Source organism: Microplitis mediator, chromosome 6, assembly GCF_029852145.1.
Source record: "Microplitis mediator isolate UGA2020A chromosome 6, iyMicMedi2.1, whole genome shotgun sequence".
Lineage (NCBI taxonomy): Eukaryota > Metazoa > Arthropoda > Insecta > Hymenoptera > Braconidae > Microplitis > Microplitis mediator.
In genome coordinates this window covers 68239-83718 of record NC_079974.1, presented here as the reverse complement: position 1 = coordinate 83718, position 15480 = coordinate 68239, and the positions used below count along the sequence as shown (strand labels likewise).

The 15480-nt window shown below is 25.7% G+C and overlaps 4 protein-coding genes across 6 annotated transcripts; 1 reads left to right on the top strand and 3 right to left on the bottom strand.

The window, feature by feature from the left end:
* Positions 1-3225: 3225 nt before the first annotated feature.
* LOC130669912 (ESF1 homolog) lies at positions 3226-6256 on the bottom strand. The gene is made up of 3 exons (XM_057473063.1): positions 6089-6256; positions 3513-5777; positions 3226-3439 (listed from the first exon to the last, which is right to left on the bottom strand). Exons 2-3 carry the CDS (start codon positions 5763-5765, stop codon positions 3326-3328), a joined length of 2367 nt encoding a protein of 788 aa, XP_057329046.1. The 5' UTR covers positions 5766-5777; positions 6089-6256; the 3' UTR covers positions 3226-3325.
* Positions 6257-7162: 906 nt separating this feature from the next.
* Positions 7163-10615, bottom strand: LOC130669826 (probable serine/threonine-protein kinase DDB_G0282963). 2 transcript variants are annotated; one of them, XM_057472927.1, is made up of 4 exons: positions 10454-10615; positions 10210-10330; positions 7770-10134; positions 7163-7591 (listed from the first exon to the last, which is right to left on the bottom strand). In XM_057472927.1, the coding sequence occupies exons 1-4, from the start codon at positions 10454-10456 to the stop codon at positions 7456-7458; spliced, it is 2625 nt and encodes an 874-aa protein (XP_057328910.1). In that variant the 5' UTR covers positions 10457-10615; the 3' UTR covers positions 7163-7455. The 2 variants fall into 2 exon arrangements, with proteins under 2 accessions (XP_057328910.1, XP_057328909.1); XM_057472926.1 differs by having other exon boundaries at positions 10545-10568.
* Positions 10616-11218: 603 nt separating this feature from the next.
* On the bottom strand, positions 11219-14090 carry LOC130669962 (condensin complex subunit 2-like). 2 transcript variants are annotated; one of them, XM_057473135.1, is made up of 2 exons: positions 13951-14090; positions 11219-13552 (listed from the first exon to the last, which is right to left on the bottom strand). In XM_057473135.1, exon 2 carries the CDS (start codon positions 13498-13500, stop codon positions 11404-11406), a length of 2097 nt encoding a protein of 698 aa, XP_057329118.1. In that variant the 5' UTR covers positions 13501-13552; positions 13951-14090; the 3' UTR covers positions 11219-11403. The 2 variants fall into 2 exon arrangements, with proteins under 2 accessions (XP_057329118.1, XP_057329117.1); XM_057473134.1 differs by having other exon boundaries at positions 11220-13552; positions 13864-14001.
* A 44-nt stretch (positions 14091-14134) lies between these two features.
* LOC130669963 (probable palmitoyltransferase ZDHHC24) lies at positions 14135-15136 on the top strand. The gene has a single exon (XM_057473136.1). The coding sequence runs from the start codon at positions 14233-14235 to the stop codon at positions 15085-15087; it is 855 nt and encodes a 284-aa protein (XP_057329119.1). The 5' UTR covers positions 14135-14232; the 3' UTR covers positions 15088-15136.
* The last annotated feature ends 344 nt before the right edge of the window (positions 15137-15480 follow it).

Genomic DNA, 15480 nt, shown 5'->3' with positions numbered 1-15480 from the left:
TTATAACAATCCATTAAACTAGTTGCCGTTGCTAGGCAGTCGACGGCAATTATAGCAAAGAATGGACTTTCTTGTACCGGTTGATAATATTGATGGTTAGTGCGAAGTCGACTATTTGAGCGCAGAATGAGTTCATAATCAGCGTCCTTTTTGTATATGACTACCGAACGCACTAGGTTCTTTGATAAATCATGACTAAAATATTTTAGTATATCAGAAGCGGAAGTTGAATTCCAATCTAAACTGCTTAAATATAAATTCCTTGGCGTACAATACAATTTTTCGAACGACGAAGAACTCGTATCTAAAATAAAGTTAACAAATGATGATTAATGTAAAATATCGTTAAAGTAGAAGCCCCTCATACCCGCTCGGTACCATTACTCGCTCACTTTAATTGTTTAAGGCGTTTTTTTATAATTTTTATAAAAAAAAATTACAACTAAAAATATTGTTATTGATAAATAATTATTTGTGAATCTAAATATTTTCAAATATGATGTATCAAATTATTTTATAATAGATTATAAATTTAAATTAAATGACTGTTTTCAAAATCGCGCTCAGCCAGGCATTTTTTACTTTAACGTTCATTCGTTAGATTAAATTTCGGTTACGTCAAATTTTTTAAAAATTGTTATAACTGTATCTTATTAAATACATTTTTAAAATTCATGAAATTTTATATTATGAAAGAATAAAGTAGTATAATGGATAAATTATTCATTAAACTAAAATTTTATTCTAATACTCGAAACTTTAAAAAATAACTATAAAAAAAATTGCGTGGTGTCGTGGGACACCAGATAGGAACGAAGTTCCTTATTATAAAAATATTAATTTCAAGTTCTATTCGAAGTATAAAGAAAATAATTATTGGGGTATACATTTTTATTATGATTTTTTTCTCGATAGGTGTGTATGCAGTAAAGAATAAGCATACACAATAGACTGGGCCAAAAAAATCGACTATATTTTTTTTTTTTCGATACTGTGAAAATATTATTCCTGATGACTAAAAAAAATTACTGTGCAAGTTTGAGCCCTTATTATTGATATTAAGAGGTGTATCGTTACGACTATTTTTATGACAGAAATTTCATGTATTACCTCAAACTCGGAAATCATCTATCTGAAAAATTTGAGCAATACGATTGTTCAGGTGTTGAATAACGGCTCTGCGCGGCATGCCGAATCTTCTTCTCGTTGTTGCGACGAAGAGCTTTAAAAATATTTATTGCAATAGTTTAGTATAGTATAAAATAATATAATGAATTTTAAAATCAAAATTTTTATCCATTATTTTTTTGCTCAAATTTTTTTTTATTATTTTTCAATTTAGCAACCGAATTTGGTATTTTTTTTTTTTAGTAGATTTAATGGAAATCTATCTTTTGCATTTGTCCTCATGGTGGAATTTTCAAAGAATTTTGCCATAATCTATCATAATTCATCGAGTAGGTTCCAAAAATACCATTTAACGGTACTTTTTAACGGGTATATCTATCCTTATTATGTAAAAAGAACTTATTGATAGCCGATAGAAAAAGCTATATTTTCCTTTTTTTAACTTCCTGCTAAGAAAATTGTTAATTTTCGAAAATTCGCCAAGTTATTGGTTACACCCCAATTTCCGAAAATCGAGTTTTCATCAGATGTCGACGTTTTGAGGTCCTAGGAAGCTATTCTGACTATTTTCAGAAGGATGTCCGAGTGTCTGTATATGTGTGTGTGTGTATGGATGTAAACTCTTCATATCTTTTTAATGAATTGACCGATTGAAAGGGTTGAGGTGGCAATCGAAAGAGTTTCTTGGCCGTCAACCTTCAGAAAATTTCAAATCGATCGATCAAATTGACTCTAATAAAATATAGAAGAAATACGAAAAAAATAAAAATTTTTTTCAGTTTTTTTGAAATTTCTAAGAAATGGCTCGATCAATCGATTACAAAATCTAATCAGCTCTAAAGTTTAATAAAACACGCCGATTGCCGCCTCAACCATCTCAATCGGTTAATTCTTCTGAGAGATATCGTTGGAGAAAAAATAGTAGAAAATACAAAAGTATTTTCGAGCTCGAAGAGCTCAATTCACAACAATTTTTTCGTGCTCAAGGAGCTCGATAACAGCGGAAAGTTTTGGGGCTGGCCCGCAGGGTCAACCGGGAGACCGATTTTTATTTTTTGTTTTACGATAATTGTTTCACTTTTAATAAGGGTTCAAAGTCACATAATTGACTCATGTGTTATGATGATAATGCCATTGTTTATATCTTTGAAAATTTTTTATGGGTGATTATTAAATTATGTATATATAGAAATCTAATTCCATTTCGGATACCGAATGGCCGTTTTTTTTTTTTTTTTTTTTTTTGTTGCAATAGAATGTAACTCGTAAAATTTTTTAAATTTTAAACAAAAAATTATAGTAAAATAATGAAAATATGAATTACTTAAGCTACAAGCGCTTCCTATCCGAAAATTCCCATAGAATCCACTCAAATGCGACAAAAACCGCATAGAAACCAATACAGTCTAGAAGATTCTATGAAAATATTTAGGTAGGGCTATTGATCGATAATAAAAGTATTTAGTAAAATTTTAGGAAATTGTAAATGAAAATTATCGTTTGTTAAAATTATCTATAGCTTGTATATTCTTTAATTTCTTTTTATTGATATGTTACATAAATGATAGCATTTACAATAGAAAAAAAAATATATATCTTGCAAAAATCATGAAAATTTTTCAATCATTATGGTTATCATTTAGACGACAAAAATTATGTGAATAATTTTCAATTGTAGTCTTTGAGCAAAATAAATTAAAGCCTTTTCAGGTTGAAAAAAAATTATATATATAAATTTATTTTTAAAAAAATTGCATTAAATTATTTATAGTTTTTTTCTGTATGATAAAAATATATAAAGAAATAATTTTTCTAATTTTAGTTACTTTATAAGCTTTAAAAGTAAAATTTACCAGAAATAATTTCAAAACAATTTTATTTTTCTAACATATTTAAATCGCTAGTACTTAAAATTTTCTCGTATTGAATCAAAGTTCACAATGAAAAGACATAAATTATTGATATCATTGGATTATCTACGTTTATAAAATTTTTTCTACTAATGAAACTTGATTCCGTTTTTTATCAATACAGTAACTATTGGTACTTTTATTATGGATATTATATTTATAAAATAGTTGAGAAAAAAAAAGTGTATATATTTTAAATAATTTATTAGTAATCTGAAAAAATCATGTAATCTCTTAAAATCTACTACATTAATTTCTCTTTAGTACTAATATAATTAAATTATTTTTTACTTTTTTTTATTTTTTGACATATTTTTTGTGTTATATTTAACACGATTTACGAGTGCCTCAACGTCAACATTTAATGTTTTATTGTCTTTAGGGCGTTTTGTTGGTGCCTCCTGAAAAAGTTTAAATAAAATATTAATTTAATAAATAATAATTGTTAATAGATAATAAATAAAAGAAAATTACCTCTATTGTATTATCATTCTTTACTCGTCTTTTAAGTTTTTCTTTTACAAGAGCTTCAGTTCCTTTAGTTTTTCTATAATGAGGATCAGTAGGATCAATATTGTAGTCATGAGAACTATAAATCGCAACAAATCTTGGATCATCGACATTTACTGTAAAGTTATCTTGACAATTATTTTTATTCACTTCAGTCTTCTTTTTTCTTAGTCGTTTCTTTTTTGATTTTGATGATGCTTCATTTTCTTCAATTTTATTCATATCAAAATGATTTTTTAATTTTTCATCTTCTTTATCTAATAAAAGTAATTCTAGTTCAGCATTATCTTGTTTATCTTTATCATCATCATTATCATCATTACAAAGAGTTGAAGTTTTTTTAGATTTTTTATTATTCGTCTTATTAGATTTTATTTTCATAATTTCATTTTTAAAATAAGGATCATTCATATCAATATCAGACGGAATAGAATCTTCACTGTCAGATACGTTTCCAAGTTTTTTTTTCTTCTCTTGTATTTTACTCTTTTTTTTTTCTTTTCGTTTTAACAAATATTTATCAAAAGGTGCTAATTCATCTTTATTATTCATTTTCTCTTCAACTAATTTTTCACTTTTTTCTTTTAAATTTAATCCCCATGTACACTCAATTTCATATTCATCTTCTTCCTTTTTATTATCATTTTCTTCCATTTCTTTTAATAATGATCTAAATCTATCGATTCTACTTTGTTTTTTATCATTTTTAAATTTAATTTCATCATTTGAATTATCAAAATTTTCATTGTCTAAGTCATCATCATCACTGGAAGATAATTTAACATATGTACTAATAAGATCGTTACTAATTTCATCTAATTGACCAGAATTAATTTTTTTTATAAATTCTTGTCTTCCCATATTATTTTCATCCCAAGTTGATTTAACGTTAACCTGTTGTAGTGCTGTTGTTATAAAATTTCTCGGTTTATATTTTGAAACATCTGGATATTTGTCACAAACTTCTTTAGGTTCTTGATTAAATACTTTATCATCAGTAATAACTCTCAAATCAATTTTAGTTGCTGTTGATTCATATTCAATACCATCAAGAGCTGTATAAATTTTTTCAGCACTTGATTTTGAATCAAAAACAATAACGGCAACATAATATTTCAATCTATTTAACTGATATTGTCTTATTTTTTCCATTTGATTATTAGAGTCTTGATCGTTTTCATCGGTTTCATTGTTTAAATTATTATCTTTAATTCTTTTAGCTTCTGTTATCTCAATAGGTCCTTTTATATCTTCTTCTTTCATACGTTCAAGCCCAAATTCTGTTGGATAAATTGTTACTGAACGTACTAAACCACCTGGTGGTAAAAAAGAAGTAAATAATACCATCAAATCAACAGCACGTATTTTATCCCAATCCATATTACATAGTGCCAATCGTTCTGTTGGCTCATCAACTTGTTCCGCATCTTTATCTAATTCACCCCAATTATGATCAATATCTTCCTCCTCTTCTTCAGATGACTCTTCTTCTGATGAACTACTCGACAAAAGTACACCCTTACCTCTCGCATAATCAACAGAAAGATCTTTAAGCTTTTCTGATACTTTAGATTTTAATTTAGCATTTGTGTTTTTCATGTTTTCTTTCTTTTTATCGATTTTATTTTTTATAACCTCTGGTTTTTCCACATTTGAATCATTTGCATCATCATCTGTCGCAGAAGAATTATTCGTTTCATAATCAACATTTTCACCGAGTACATCATTATCAATGTCATCAATCTCTGTTTCGCTTGAATCAGTTTCATCTTTTTTCACACAAGTTTTCTTCTTTATTTTTTTGTTATTTATTTTTTCATTTTTGCTAACTTTTTTTTTCTCAACGACTTTTATTTTTTTATCAGCTTTTACTGATTCTTTTTTCTTTGATAATTTTTTATTTTTAGTAGAATTATCACTCTCAACTTGATCATCTATTTCATTATCACCATCGTTATTATCATCATCATCATCATCATCATCATCAGTATCATCTTCACTAGATAAATCATAATATTTTCTGAGATTTTCCGATGAAGACTGATTAACTGGTCTTCCTCGTTTATCAACAGTATAAACTACACGAAATTCTTTATTTTTCAACATTGAACTGAATCTTTTATCTATTTTTATTTTTCTTTCATTCTTCGGCATACCTCTGAATTTAGGATTTTTTGGAATATCCGCAAAACGTGGATCCTTCAACAATTCCGCCATCGTAGAATTATTCTATAAACAAAAATTTATATATATATACATATAAAATTATTTATAAATCTTTCAACTGTGAATACAATTTTATTATAAATTTAAAAAAAAACTTTCAATAGACGGTTTTGTTTATTATTTTTATACGATTGAAATTGCTATTATTTCTATATCTTATCAAATGACAACAACATATTAAGTAATAGTTATAAAAAAAAAAATAAATAAAATAAATTTATAGTATTTTGTCACAGTAAATAAATTAATAATGAACGAAAAAACTGTTTAGTCAACAGAATGTTAGAGATAAAAAAATAAAAAATAATACATACGTTGTTCTTCCAGTGGTATAAAAATATTAAATATCTTGGTTGTTCTTAATATATTTCTAAATTTATGACAAAGTTGTTAAATAAAATATTTGAAAAATATTGCTAATATTGTAAACAATTATTAGGTTAGAATTACTGAAACACGTGTGTTTTAAGGAAAGAGGATATGTAGCGCCGTTATAATAAAACTATACCATCAATGTCTGTCGATAAAAAGATTAAAAAATTACACGGACCAAATTGCTTGAATATTCGTCGACATTAGATGGCGTTACCTGACTTATTCTAAAAATTATAGCGCGTTATTTAAATTAAATAACTTACAACTAAATTTATTTTGTAACCCTTTTACCGGTATGTTTATAAAAAAACTATCAATTGGTAATTATTTAAAAAATAATATAATTATATAGGAATTTCATTTAATTTAATATGAGATATTTCCCCTGATATATATCAGAATATATGTATATTAAAAATATCAATAAGATTGGTTTTCAAAAATACAATATATATCTTTTGAAATCGTCTAATCAAACACTCTTATTAAAACAGTTTTCACTATTAATAGTTAATTAATCGTAATTTACTACAATTTTAATTATAATTTTAATCCAAGTAAGCACTTATTTAATTTTTTTTTAACTATTCCGCAAAGTTATTGGTTTCCATTCAGTTTCTGAAAATGAAGATTTGAATAGATTTTGACGTTTTGAGGTCCTCTAGGAACCTAAAGACAAATTTCAAGTTTTGGAAAAGCAAAGTGGACATGGGAAAATAATTTAATCTTAACATTGTAATTCAGTCTGTCATAAATTTAAAACTTTATTGTTTTCATTAACAGGAACTATATCATAAGCTATGTCTTTCAGTTGATATATTTTTTTATATAATATTAATAGTGACTCAAAGTGATATATGTTATTTCGTTTTCCAATTTAAAATAAAAAATCGATTATTAAGTTAACATTGAATCCAACTATAACAATAAATAATAGTTAATGAAAAACCTTTCCAACAAATTCATTAAGTTAACATTTTTACAATTTTAAATATAACTTTTGTTTATGATTTATAGTTAAGTCTATCGAATGGTTATTTTATAATTGAATAGTAAAATTAATTTACCAATTTTGTCATTATTTAGAAAAATGAAAACCAAAATGCTATGATTGGCAAAAAAAAAAAAAAAAAATCTTTTCTTTTGTAAAATTATTAATTTTATTAATAAAGCATTAAACGATATTGTATCGTCATTATTTAATAATAACTAAATCATTAATTTACGAATTATAAATATTAACAAAAATTTAATTAGAGTTAAAAAAAAAAAAAATGGCTATTTAAAATTAAAAAATGATAATTATTCACTGTCGTCTTAATTTAGTTCCTAAACGTGGTTCTTTGAGATTAGTAGGAGCTTTCCGTCTTCTTGGACGTCCAGAAATTCTACTACTGGCATTACTGCTATCTGAATCACTCTGTTGATCAAGTTGTAGCGATCTATCAATATTTTTAAAAAATAAAAAATTAAATATTAGTGTCAATATATAATTAAAGTAACAACTAAGCAATCAAAGATAAAATATATATTAAAATTAATAAACAGTTTTTAAATGACTGTTGTAAAAAAAAAAAACAGATAATCAAAACCATAAATATTAAAAATAAAAAATCTTACGAAGTAGAGTTTGAAGAATTCCGTGATGTTATTGACGTAATTTTCTTATTACTTTCATCTAATTTTTCAAGCACAACCTTAGCACTGCTAGGATCTTTTCTTTTAACATTTTTCCGCTTACTTTTCGAGACTTTTTCCAGTGGGCTAGACGGTTCTGAGTCACTGGAAGATGCAAATCGATATTTATTTATTCTTTTTCTTTTAAGTACATCAGGATGTCCAATAAAAGAATCACGAGTATTTTCAATGGTCTCATAGTTTTCCAATTCTATTGATTCATTTATTTGTGGAATCAAGGCTGATGAATTATTAATACTATCCATCAATGATTCTCTTATACTTGTTCGAGGAGTAGCCGGCATATTTATAATTCTTGTTAACATATTTATTTCAGTTGTAAAATCTGGTTCAGGTTCAACTTGTGGTGTTTCAATCAGCGGTCGTTCTAAAACAGGTAAATCTAATTCATTTATATCAAAAGGTAAGTTACGAGTAGGACATGGTCTTTTTTTAATAATCATCGTAAAGTCATCATCATCATCATCAATAGGTTGACGACTTCGTGCGACAGTAACATTTGTCGAAACTCGTAATAAATCATTATTTTCAAAATCATCAGTTTTTCGTGGTCGTGTATTAATTGAAGCCGCTAATCTACCCCAATCACCACATTTTTCATCATCATCATCACCGTCATCATTATCTCCATTGTCATCGTTATCACCATCATCAACAACACGAGTAGAAAATTTACGACTCTTTGGAGTGTCCCTATCAGCAGAAGAATATTTAGATACATTTCTAGTTGTATTAATATTATCATTGTCATTAGAAACATAATTATTTATTCTTCTAGCTCTTGTATTAACTGATAAATATTTTGAATAGTTAACTGATTTATTATCATCGACATTATAGTTATCATTATCATCATCATTATCATCATCACTACTTGACGAGGAAACAGTACAGCTATTTTTAGCCCATTCAATTTGTGAAGAATCATTAGGATCATCTTCACCAGTTGGTTCATCTATCTGTGCAGACGCTGCTACTGCTACTGCTGCTGCTGCTGCTGATGATGATGATGATATAACATAAGTTTCTGAGGGATTAATACGTGAACAATTTGAAACTTGAATATTATTATCAGCATCAGAATTATTTTGATCAATATCAATAGGTTCTGAATTATGCATCCAACTTGGTCCTTCTAATGGATCATCCCCATTGTTTGATTTCTTTGTTTCATGTTTTTTTGAATCAAAACCATATGTAGGAGCTGTCCATGATTCTGATAATTTATCTGTAACATTTACTGTACTTTCATTGTCCTGTACAGAAATGTCTCGATCATTTGACGACTCAACAATTGTATTGTCTTCCGATCTACTTACACTGTTACTATTATTATTCTTATTATTATTGATATTGTTAATAGTATTACCATTTTCCATAAAAGTTTTAACGTTTATGGTTTGTGTATTATTTCGTAAGAAACGTGATACATCTTGCAATGCAACACGTGGACTTTTAAACATTTCCGGTAAAGTTTCATTATTGAAACGTGATTCAAGATTAACAACAGACAGACGTTCAGAATTACGTGATTCGCGTCGTGAATGTCGACTAGTTCTTCTACTTGTTGATCGTCTACTAATATTATTATTGTCAGACAAATCATCAATTTCATCGCTTATTCTTGCAGCTGATACACGTATTCTTTCAGGCAATAATCTTTCTACACGTCTAGTTGGAAAACCATTTTGTTGATTTACTGGTGGTAATCTTATAAAACTGGTTGCTGTTGAATTATTATTGTTATTATTATTATTATTATTTGTTGTTGCTGTTGTTGAACTATTATCGGTTTGAAGTGAACTGCGTTCTGGTGTTGATATGATACTTTCTTCAATATCACTTAAATTTGGTGATGTACGTATACGTGGCATATTTATTCTACTTAAATTAATAACTGGTTTTGTTATTGTGTGTCCACTAACCATTGGTTGAACAACACCACGTGCTGGTGATTTAACAACTGATTGTCTTGATGATTCTCTTCGTGGCATTGGACTACGTGATGAACTAATTCGTAAATTAAATGGTTCTGTTTGTACGATTGATCTGCATGATTGTATTGTATCAGTAAGATAACCAGTTGCTTTTACAAGTAATTCTAAACCTTGTTTTGAATTCTGCAATATCTTTGATAATATTTCATCACGTTTGTTTAATGATATTTGCATTTCTTGAATTTGACTTGTTAATGCAAGACTATGAGAAAATGTATATTGATGATCTTGTTTTTCCTTAGACAATGCACGTGCAAGAGCATTATTATTCGCCTTAAGTTTTTCGTACACTGATAAAAAATACAAACAAATATTAATAAAAAAAAAATTATAAATTTAAGTAAATAATTTTAATAAACAATTACATAAATTACGAGGTTTTGAAATTGATTTTCGTTTCAATTGATTCCTTTTCACCAACACAGTTGGCCTTTTAACTTTTTTATATTTATTAGATGATGGCGGCATTATTTTTGATTTTTTAGCCTAGGTACAAAAAATTTTAAAAAATTTATATAAGAATAATTATCTAATTACCAACTCGACAAATAAAACAGTCAACTTATTTTTATAATACGATAAAAAAAAAAAATTATATATATATTTTACCATGACAAATAACTTTTCAAAAGTATTAAGAAAAAAATAAACTTTTGCAAACTCCAAATTAACGTTAAAAAAATATTTTTTTAACGATTACCGATTTCATAAAGATAATGATAATATGTTTTTTTTTTTTTTGTTCAATGGGTATAATTGTCACTAGTTTTTTTTTTTTAACACTCGTATTATTTTTAAACCTTACTACTAACTTATCAATTAAACATTTAAAGTTTATAAAAATAACAAAAACCGCTGTACATAGTTCAATAATTTTTACAGATATTTAAAGATTTAAAGAAACATGTTTTATTTTTTTTATAAACGTTAAAGTACTTTAAGTATATTGAATACAAAGAACAGCCATTGGTGTTGTAAGAAATGTGAAAAAAAAAAAAAAAATTCTCGAGTAATTCTTTAAAAAGACTGATAGATCGCGCTATGATTCGGTGCTCAGTCGATAAAATGGCTAATTTTTTTTTTTTTTTTTCAAATTAAATTGCGCGTAATTTAAATTTGATTAATTAATTTATTATTATTTTTAATTCAATACAAAATTAAACAAATGTAAATATAAGTATATCAGTTAATTTTATTTTTCATTAGTTTATATTACTATTTATTTTAATTGTTTAATTGCTTTATAAACAACTTTTAATCACATTTTGTCGGTTTTAATTTCAATAACATATAAACCTTAAAAGAATATCTATAAAACTATCTATCAAAACAATTTTTTTTGCAATAATAATAATTATAAAAATAAAACTACTCATACTTGTATTTTAAATTACAGTAAATAAAATTAAATTTATAGAAACAATTGTATAAATATGTTTTAAAATTTAAATCGATTGTGAAAAAAAAAATAAACCATTTTTAAATTAATTTTCAAAATCAGTGAAATAAAATAACTATTTTTATTGTAAATTTTTTTTTTTTTTTTTAATAATATCATTTTAAATCTGTGCTTCTGATGTAATGATAATGTCTGAATTATCTACTTCGGAAAAAATTTTTAGATTATTTTCATTAACTAGCTGTAGTAGTAGAGTGAAAACAACAGCAAAGCTTAAATCTTCAGCTTCTGTTGTTGGAAGTTGAACTAATAGGTTTAAGTAAATTTCACTTAAATTCTTGAATTCCTCAAAAATTGAGCCATATTCACAAGTACAATCATAGGAATTGTTATTGTTTTCATCTGTATTAGTTAAAATTTTCCAAAGAATTTTTTTTAATCGAAATGCGTTTAATTTTCTAGCTCTACGAGCGTACGGCCGTACCGACATTTCATTTTTTGAAGATATTTCTGTTGTTTCTAAAATTATTGGATTGTCATCATCAACGGAATTGTAGCTGGCATCTACAATTGGATCTTCTATGCTATAACTGTCAGATGTATTATTTTGATTATCCATTTTATTAGAAAAATAATTATTGATTTCTTTATTATTGTCATTATCATCAGCATCAAGTGATGTAACACGATAGATATTAATTTCAGATACCTTGCAATCTGGTCTAAAATAAAATTTATACAATTCTTGACTATTTTTATAACTGTTTTTAGGTATTATTAATTTTTTTTCCGGCCAAAAATTTTTTAATTTGTCCCATTTTATTAAATTTTTGTTTTTGTTTTTAGGCAAAGCTATTTGTTGCTGACTAATTTCAATCTCCTGATCATCAAATATAATTAATTTTTGTTTCTTTTCTTTTTGAGCTCCTCGACATTCAGGTCGTTTTTTATTTTTATCAAGCTTACCGATTTTCCAATAAGATGGACCAATCCAACGAATTTCTATAGCCTCATCGAGTAATGAATACTCGATATTGTTTTTTCTGGAAGTTTCCTCCGTGAAATTATTAATATCTGCAATAACACATGATATTTTATTATTATTATGACAACTAACTTTGTTTTCATAAAAATCGATAGTATTAGTATTATCATAATCATAACTATGATTTAAAGTTAATTCTTCAGATGATGATGATGATGCTGGTAAGTTAGCATTATCATCAAGAACAATATTATCATCGTCTTGACATAATAAAAGCTCCTGATCGAGTTGCCCAACAAATTTATCTTCATCTTTATCTTTTTCAATTGACCATTTGAGAAATTGAAAATGTGAAAATTCGTCTCTGTTGATATTTTTAATATAATTTAATTTATTAACTGGCGGCCATTTTATTTTTGGTTCATCTTGGTGAACATCTATTATGTTATCTTCAGTATCAATAATGGTGTCATAGTAAGTATTAAGACTAAGACCTATATTACAATATTGAGGCAAAGAAGTTAAGTACATTGTATTAGTTGTTTGACAATCTATTTCACCAAACATAACTGGTGTATAATCAACAGTATCAGACTTTCCTTGAAGAGCTTTTATCGTTGTTAAGATTTTATTATTACTTTTCTTTTTGCTCTTTATTTTATTTTTAGCTTTTTTAGTTCCATTAGTTTGAGAATTTTCACTATTATTATTATTATCTTCCAGTGTATGATTATTATTGTTCTTATCATTATTAGTGATCTTATTCATGACTTGGTTCAAACTATTAGATATTCTCAATGCATCCTGGTGTAGAGAATCTACTCGAAGTGAATAAATTTTAGCGCTTACATCAAGACCTGTTGCTGCTATTTGTAGATCCAATTGATTTTCATCTTTGTTTCGTGCCATATAACACGTCATATAATCAATAATCTTCAAATTAAAGGCATTTTTAATATTTATTTTCTTATCAACACTCAATTTTATACATTCCGTAATGCAATTAGATATTTGTGACGTTGACATTTTAGAGATTGTTTCAAAATTAAATGATCTTTGCCATGATGAAGATACTGATGAAATTAAACTATTAGCTCTGCTACGTAAAGATTCACGTTCAGTTTCATCATCATTATTAGTATTAATTTGATCAATAGTAGGTGTTGATGGTATTCCAGAATACGATTTTCGTCGTCGGCGTAGAGGACTAATGTTATCATTTGTGTTTATCATCAATTCATAACGATGACTTTTACGTCGTTGCTTAATCATTTTTTATTTATAGTGATTTTTTTTTTTATAACTCTTCACTTAAAATGTTTATCTAACAAAATAAAATAATAACTATTAACTATACTGCAGTAAGCAGTTATATAGCCTAAATTTTTTTTTACATACGATACTAAAAGCAGCAGACATCCATCGGCAATTTTTTAAATAATTAAATCGAAAAAAATTAATAGAGGAAACAAAAAAAATTTTTTAAATGTTTTCAAATTAAATAAATTTTCCAAGCATCTGCTATTTTCAGTATCATTATTTTTTTAAATTGTTTATATCTTTTATATAAACAAACAAAAATATATAGAGAATAAGTAATAAATATCAAATTATTGTAAATTTATACATACATACTTTTTAAATATATTATTTTGAAATATTCAAAGTAATAAATAATAAATTTTTGACTTAATATAAAAATTTATAATAAAATACACATACGTTTTCCGTTAGCTCCGTTAGCTAACAATGGAGTATTTATTTGAATTCTCGCAAATCTCGAAATCTCTCACATAATTGAGTCGATAAAACAGTTTTATTATGATTTAATTTTTACATTGAGCTCATCACTCTTATAATTTTATTTATTCAATGAACTTTAGTTAATAAACAAACAATAACAAATGTATAGTAAAAGAATAATTAATTTTATTAAAAGAAATATCTTATTATTGTTAAAGTGTAAAAGTTATTATTATAAATAAATAAATAAATAAATAAATAATGGATATACGTAGAAAAATATTACCAAAAACAATTGGTGATGGATTATCAATGTTATTTATTTTAATAATAATACCATTAATTTATTGGTTTGAATTGTGGGTTGTATTACCATATTTATTTGAACCTGGTTCATCATTATATATATTTCATTTTATAATTGGTAATTTTATAATGATAAATATTGTTGGTAATTATACATATACAGTAATGTGTGATACCAGTACAAGGCCTGTTATTATGTCAATAAGCAAAGCAAAAGTAAAAGATGGTTGGAGATTTTGTTCATCGTGTGAAGCAGTATCACCACCACGATCCTGGCACTGTCAAACATGTAATACATGTATTTTAAAACGTGATCATCATTGTGTATTCACTGGTTGTTGCATTGGATATTTAAATCATCGTTATTTTTTAATGCTTGTTTTTTATATATTTATTGGTGCTACATACTCATTTTATTATAATAATTATTTTATTTGGAGTAAAATGGAATTTGAATTTCCATTATCTATTGTTAAAATAATATTTCCATTAGCAATATTTATATTTGGATTTGACGATTCATGGGAACAATTTTATTTGATGCTTTATATTGTATCTATTGTTGGTATGCTATTTACTGGTGTATTATTTATTTATCATTTTAATCTTATATTAAATGGTACTGTTGCTTATGAAAAAGATAAAAATATATCAAAGTATAATATTGGATGGAGAGACAATATTAAAGATGTTTTAGGTAAAAAATGGTATATATGTTGGTTATTGCCTTATATACAATCTGAATTACTTCATAATGGTTTATTTTGGAGTATTGCTGGATCATGGAAAGACAATTCTAAAAGTAAATAACTTTATTTTTTTTTTTTATTCATATTTTGTAATATAAAAATTACAATATCAACAAGACTATTTCATGCATTTAGTAATTATTGTATTATCTATAGCAGTCATAATTTAATTGCTACAATAAATAGAATATTTTCAGTTACTTTTTAAAAATCGTTGATAATCAAATAGTATATAATTGAATTATTAGACTGTGTCATTTGATATACATAAATTTTTTTCTGACAGTTTGCAATCTTTCAGTAGAATTGATAGATGAAAATAAATGGGAATAACTTTTTTTTTTAGAATATAAAAATAAATTTTAAATAGAGAACACGATAAAATAAAAAATTACTGTTAAATGACACAGTCCAGCATATTATATTTTTTCGAACGATTAAAAAAAAAATACAA

Excerpts from the sequence above, each read along its gene's own strand:
- LOC130669912 (XM_057473063.1), bottom strand. The coding sequence starts at position 5,765 with ATGGCGGAATTGTTGAAGGATCCACGTTTTGCGGATATTCCAAAAAAT. Across the intron at positions 3,440-3,512 it reads AGAATGATAATACAATAGAG|GAGGCACCAACAAAACGCCC; the intron begins GTAATTTTCTTT and ends AAACTTTTTCAG.
- LOC130669826 (XM_057472926.1), bottom strand. Across the intron at positions 10,135-10,209 it reads TTCAAAACCTCGTAATTTAT|TGTACGAAAAACTTAAGGCG; the intron begins GTAATTGTTTAT and ends ATTTTTTATCAG. Across the intron at positions 7,592-7,769 it reads AATTCTTCAAACTCTACTTC|ATCGCTACAACTTGATCAAC; the intron begins GTAAGATTTTTT and ends AAATATTGATAG.
- LOC130669962 (XM_057473135.1), bottom strand. The coding sequence starts at position 13,500 with ATGATTAAGCAACGACGTAAAAGTCATCGTTATGAATTGATGATAAAC.
- LOC130669963 (XM_057473136.1), top strand. The coding sequence starts at position 14,233 with ATGGATATACGTAGAAAAATATTACCAAAAACAATTGGTGATGGATTA.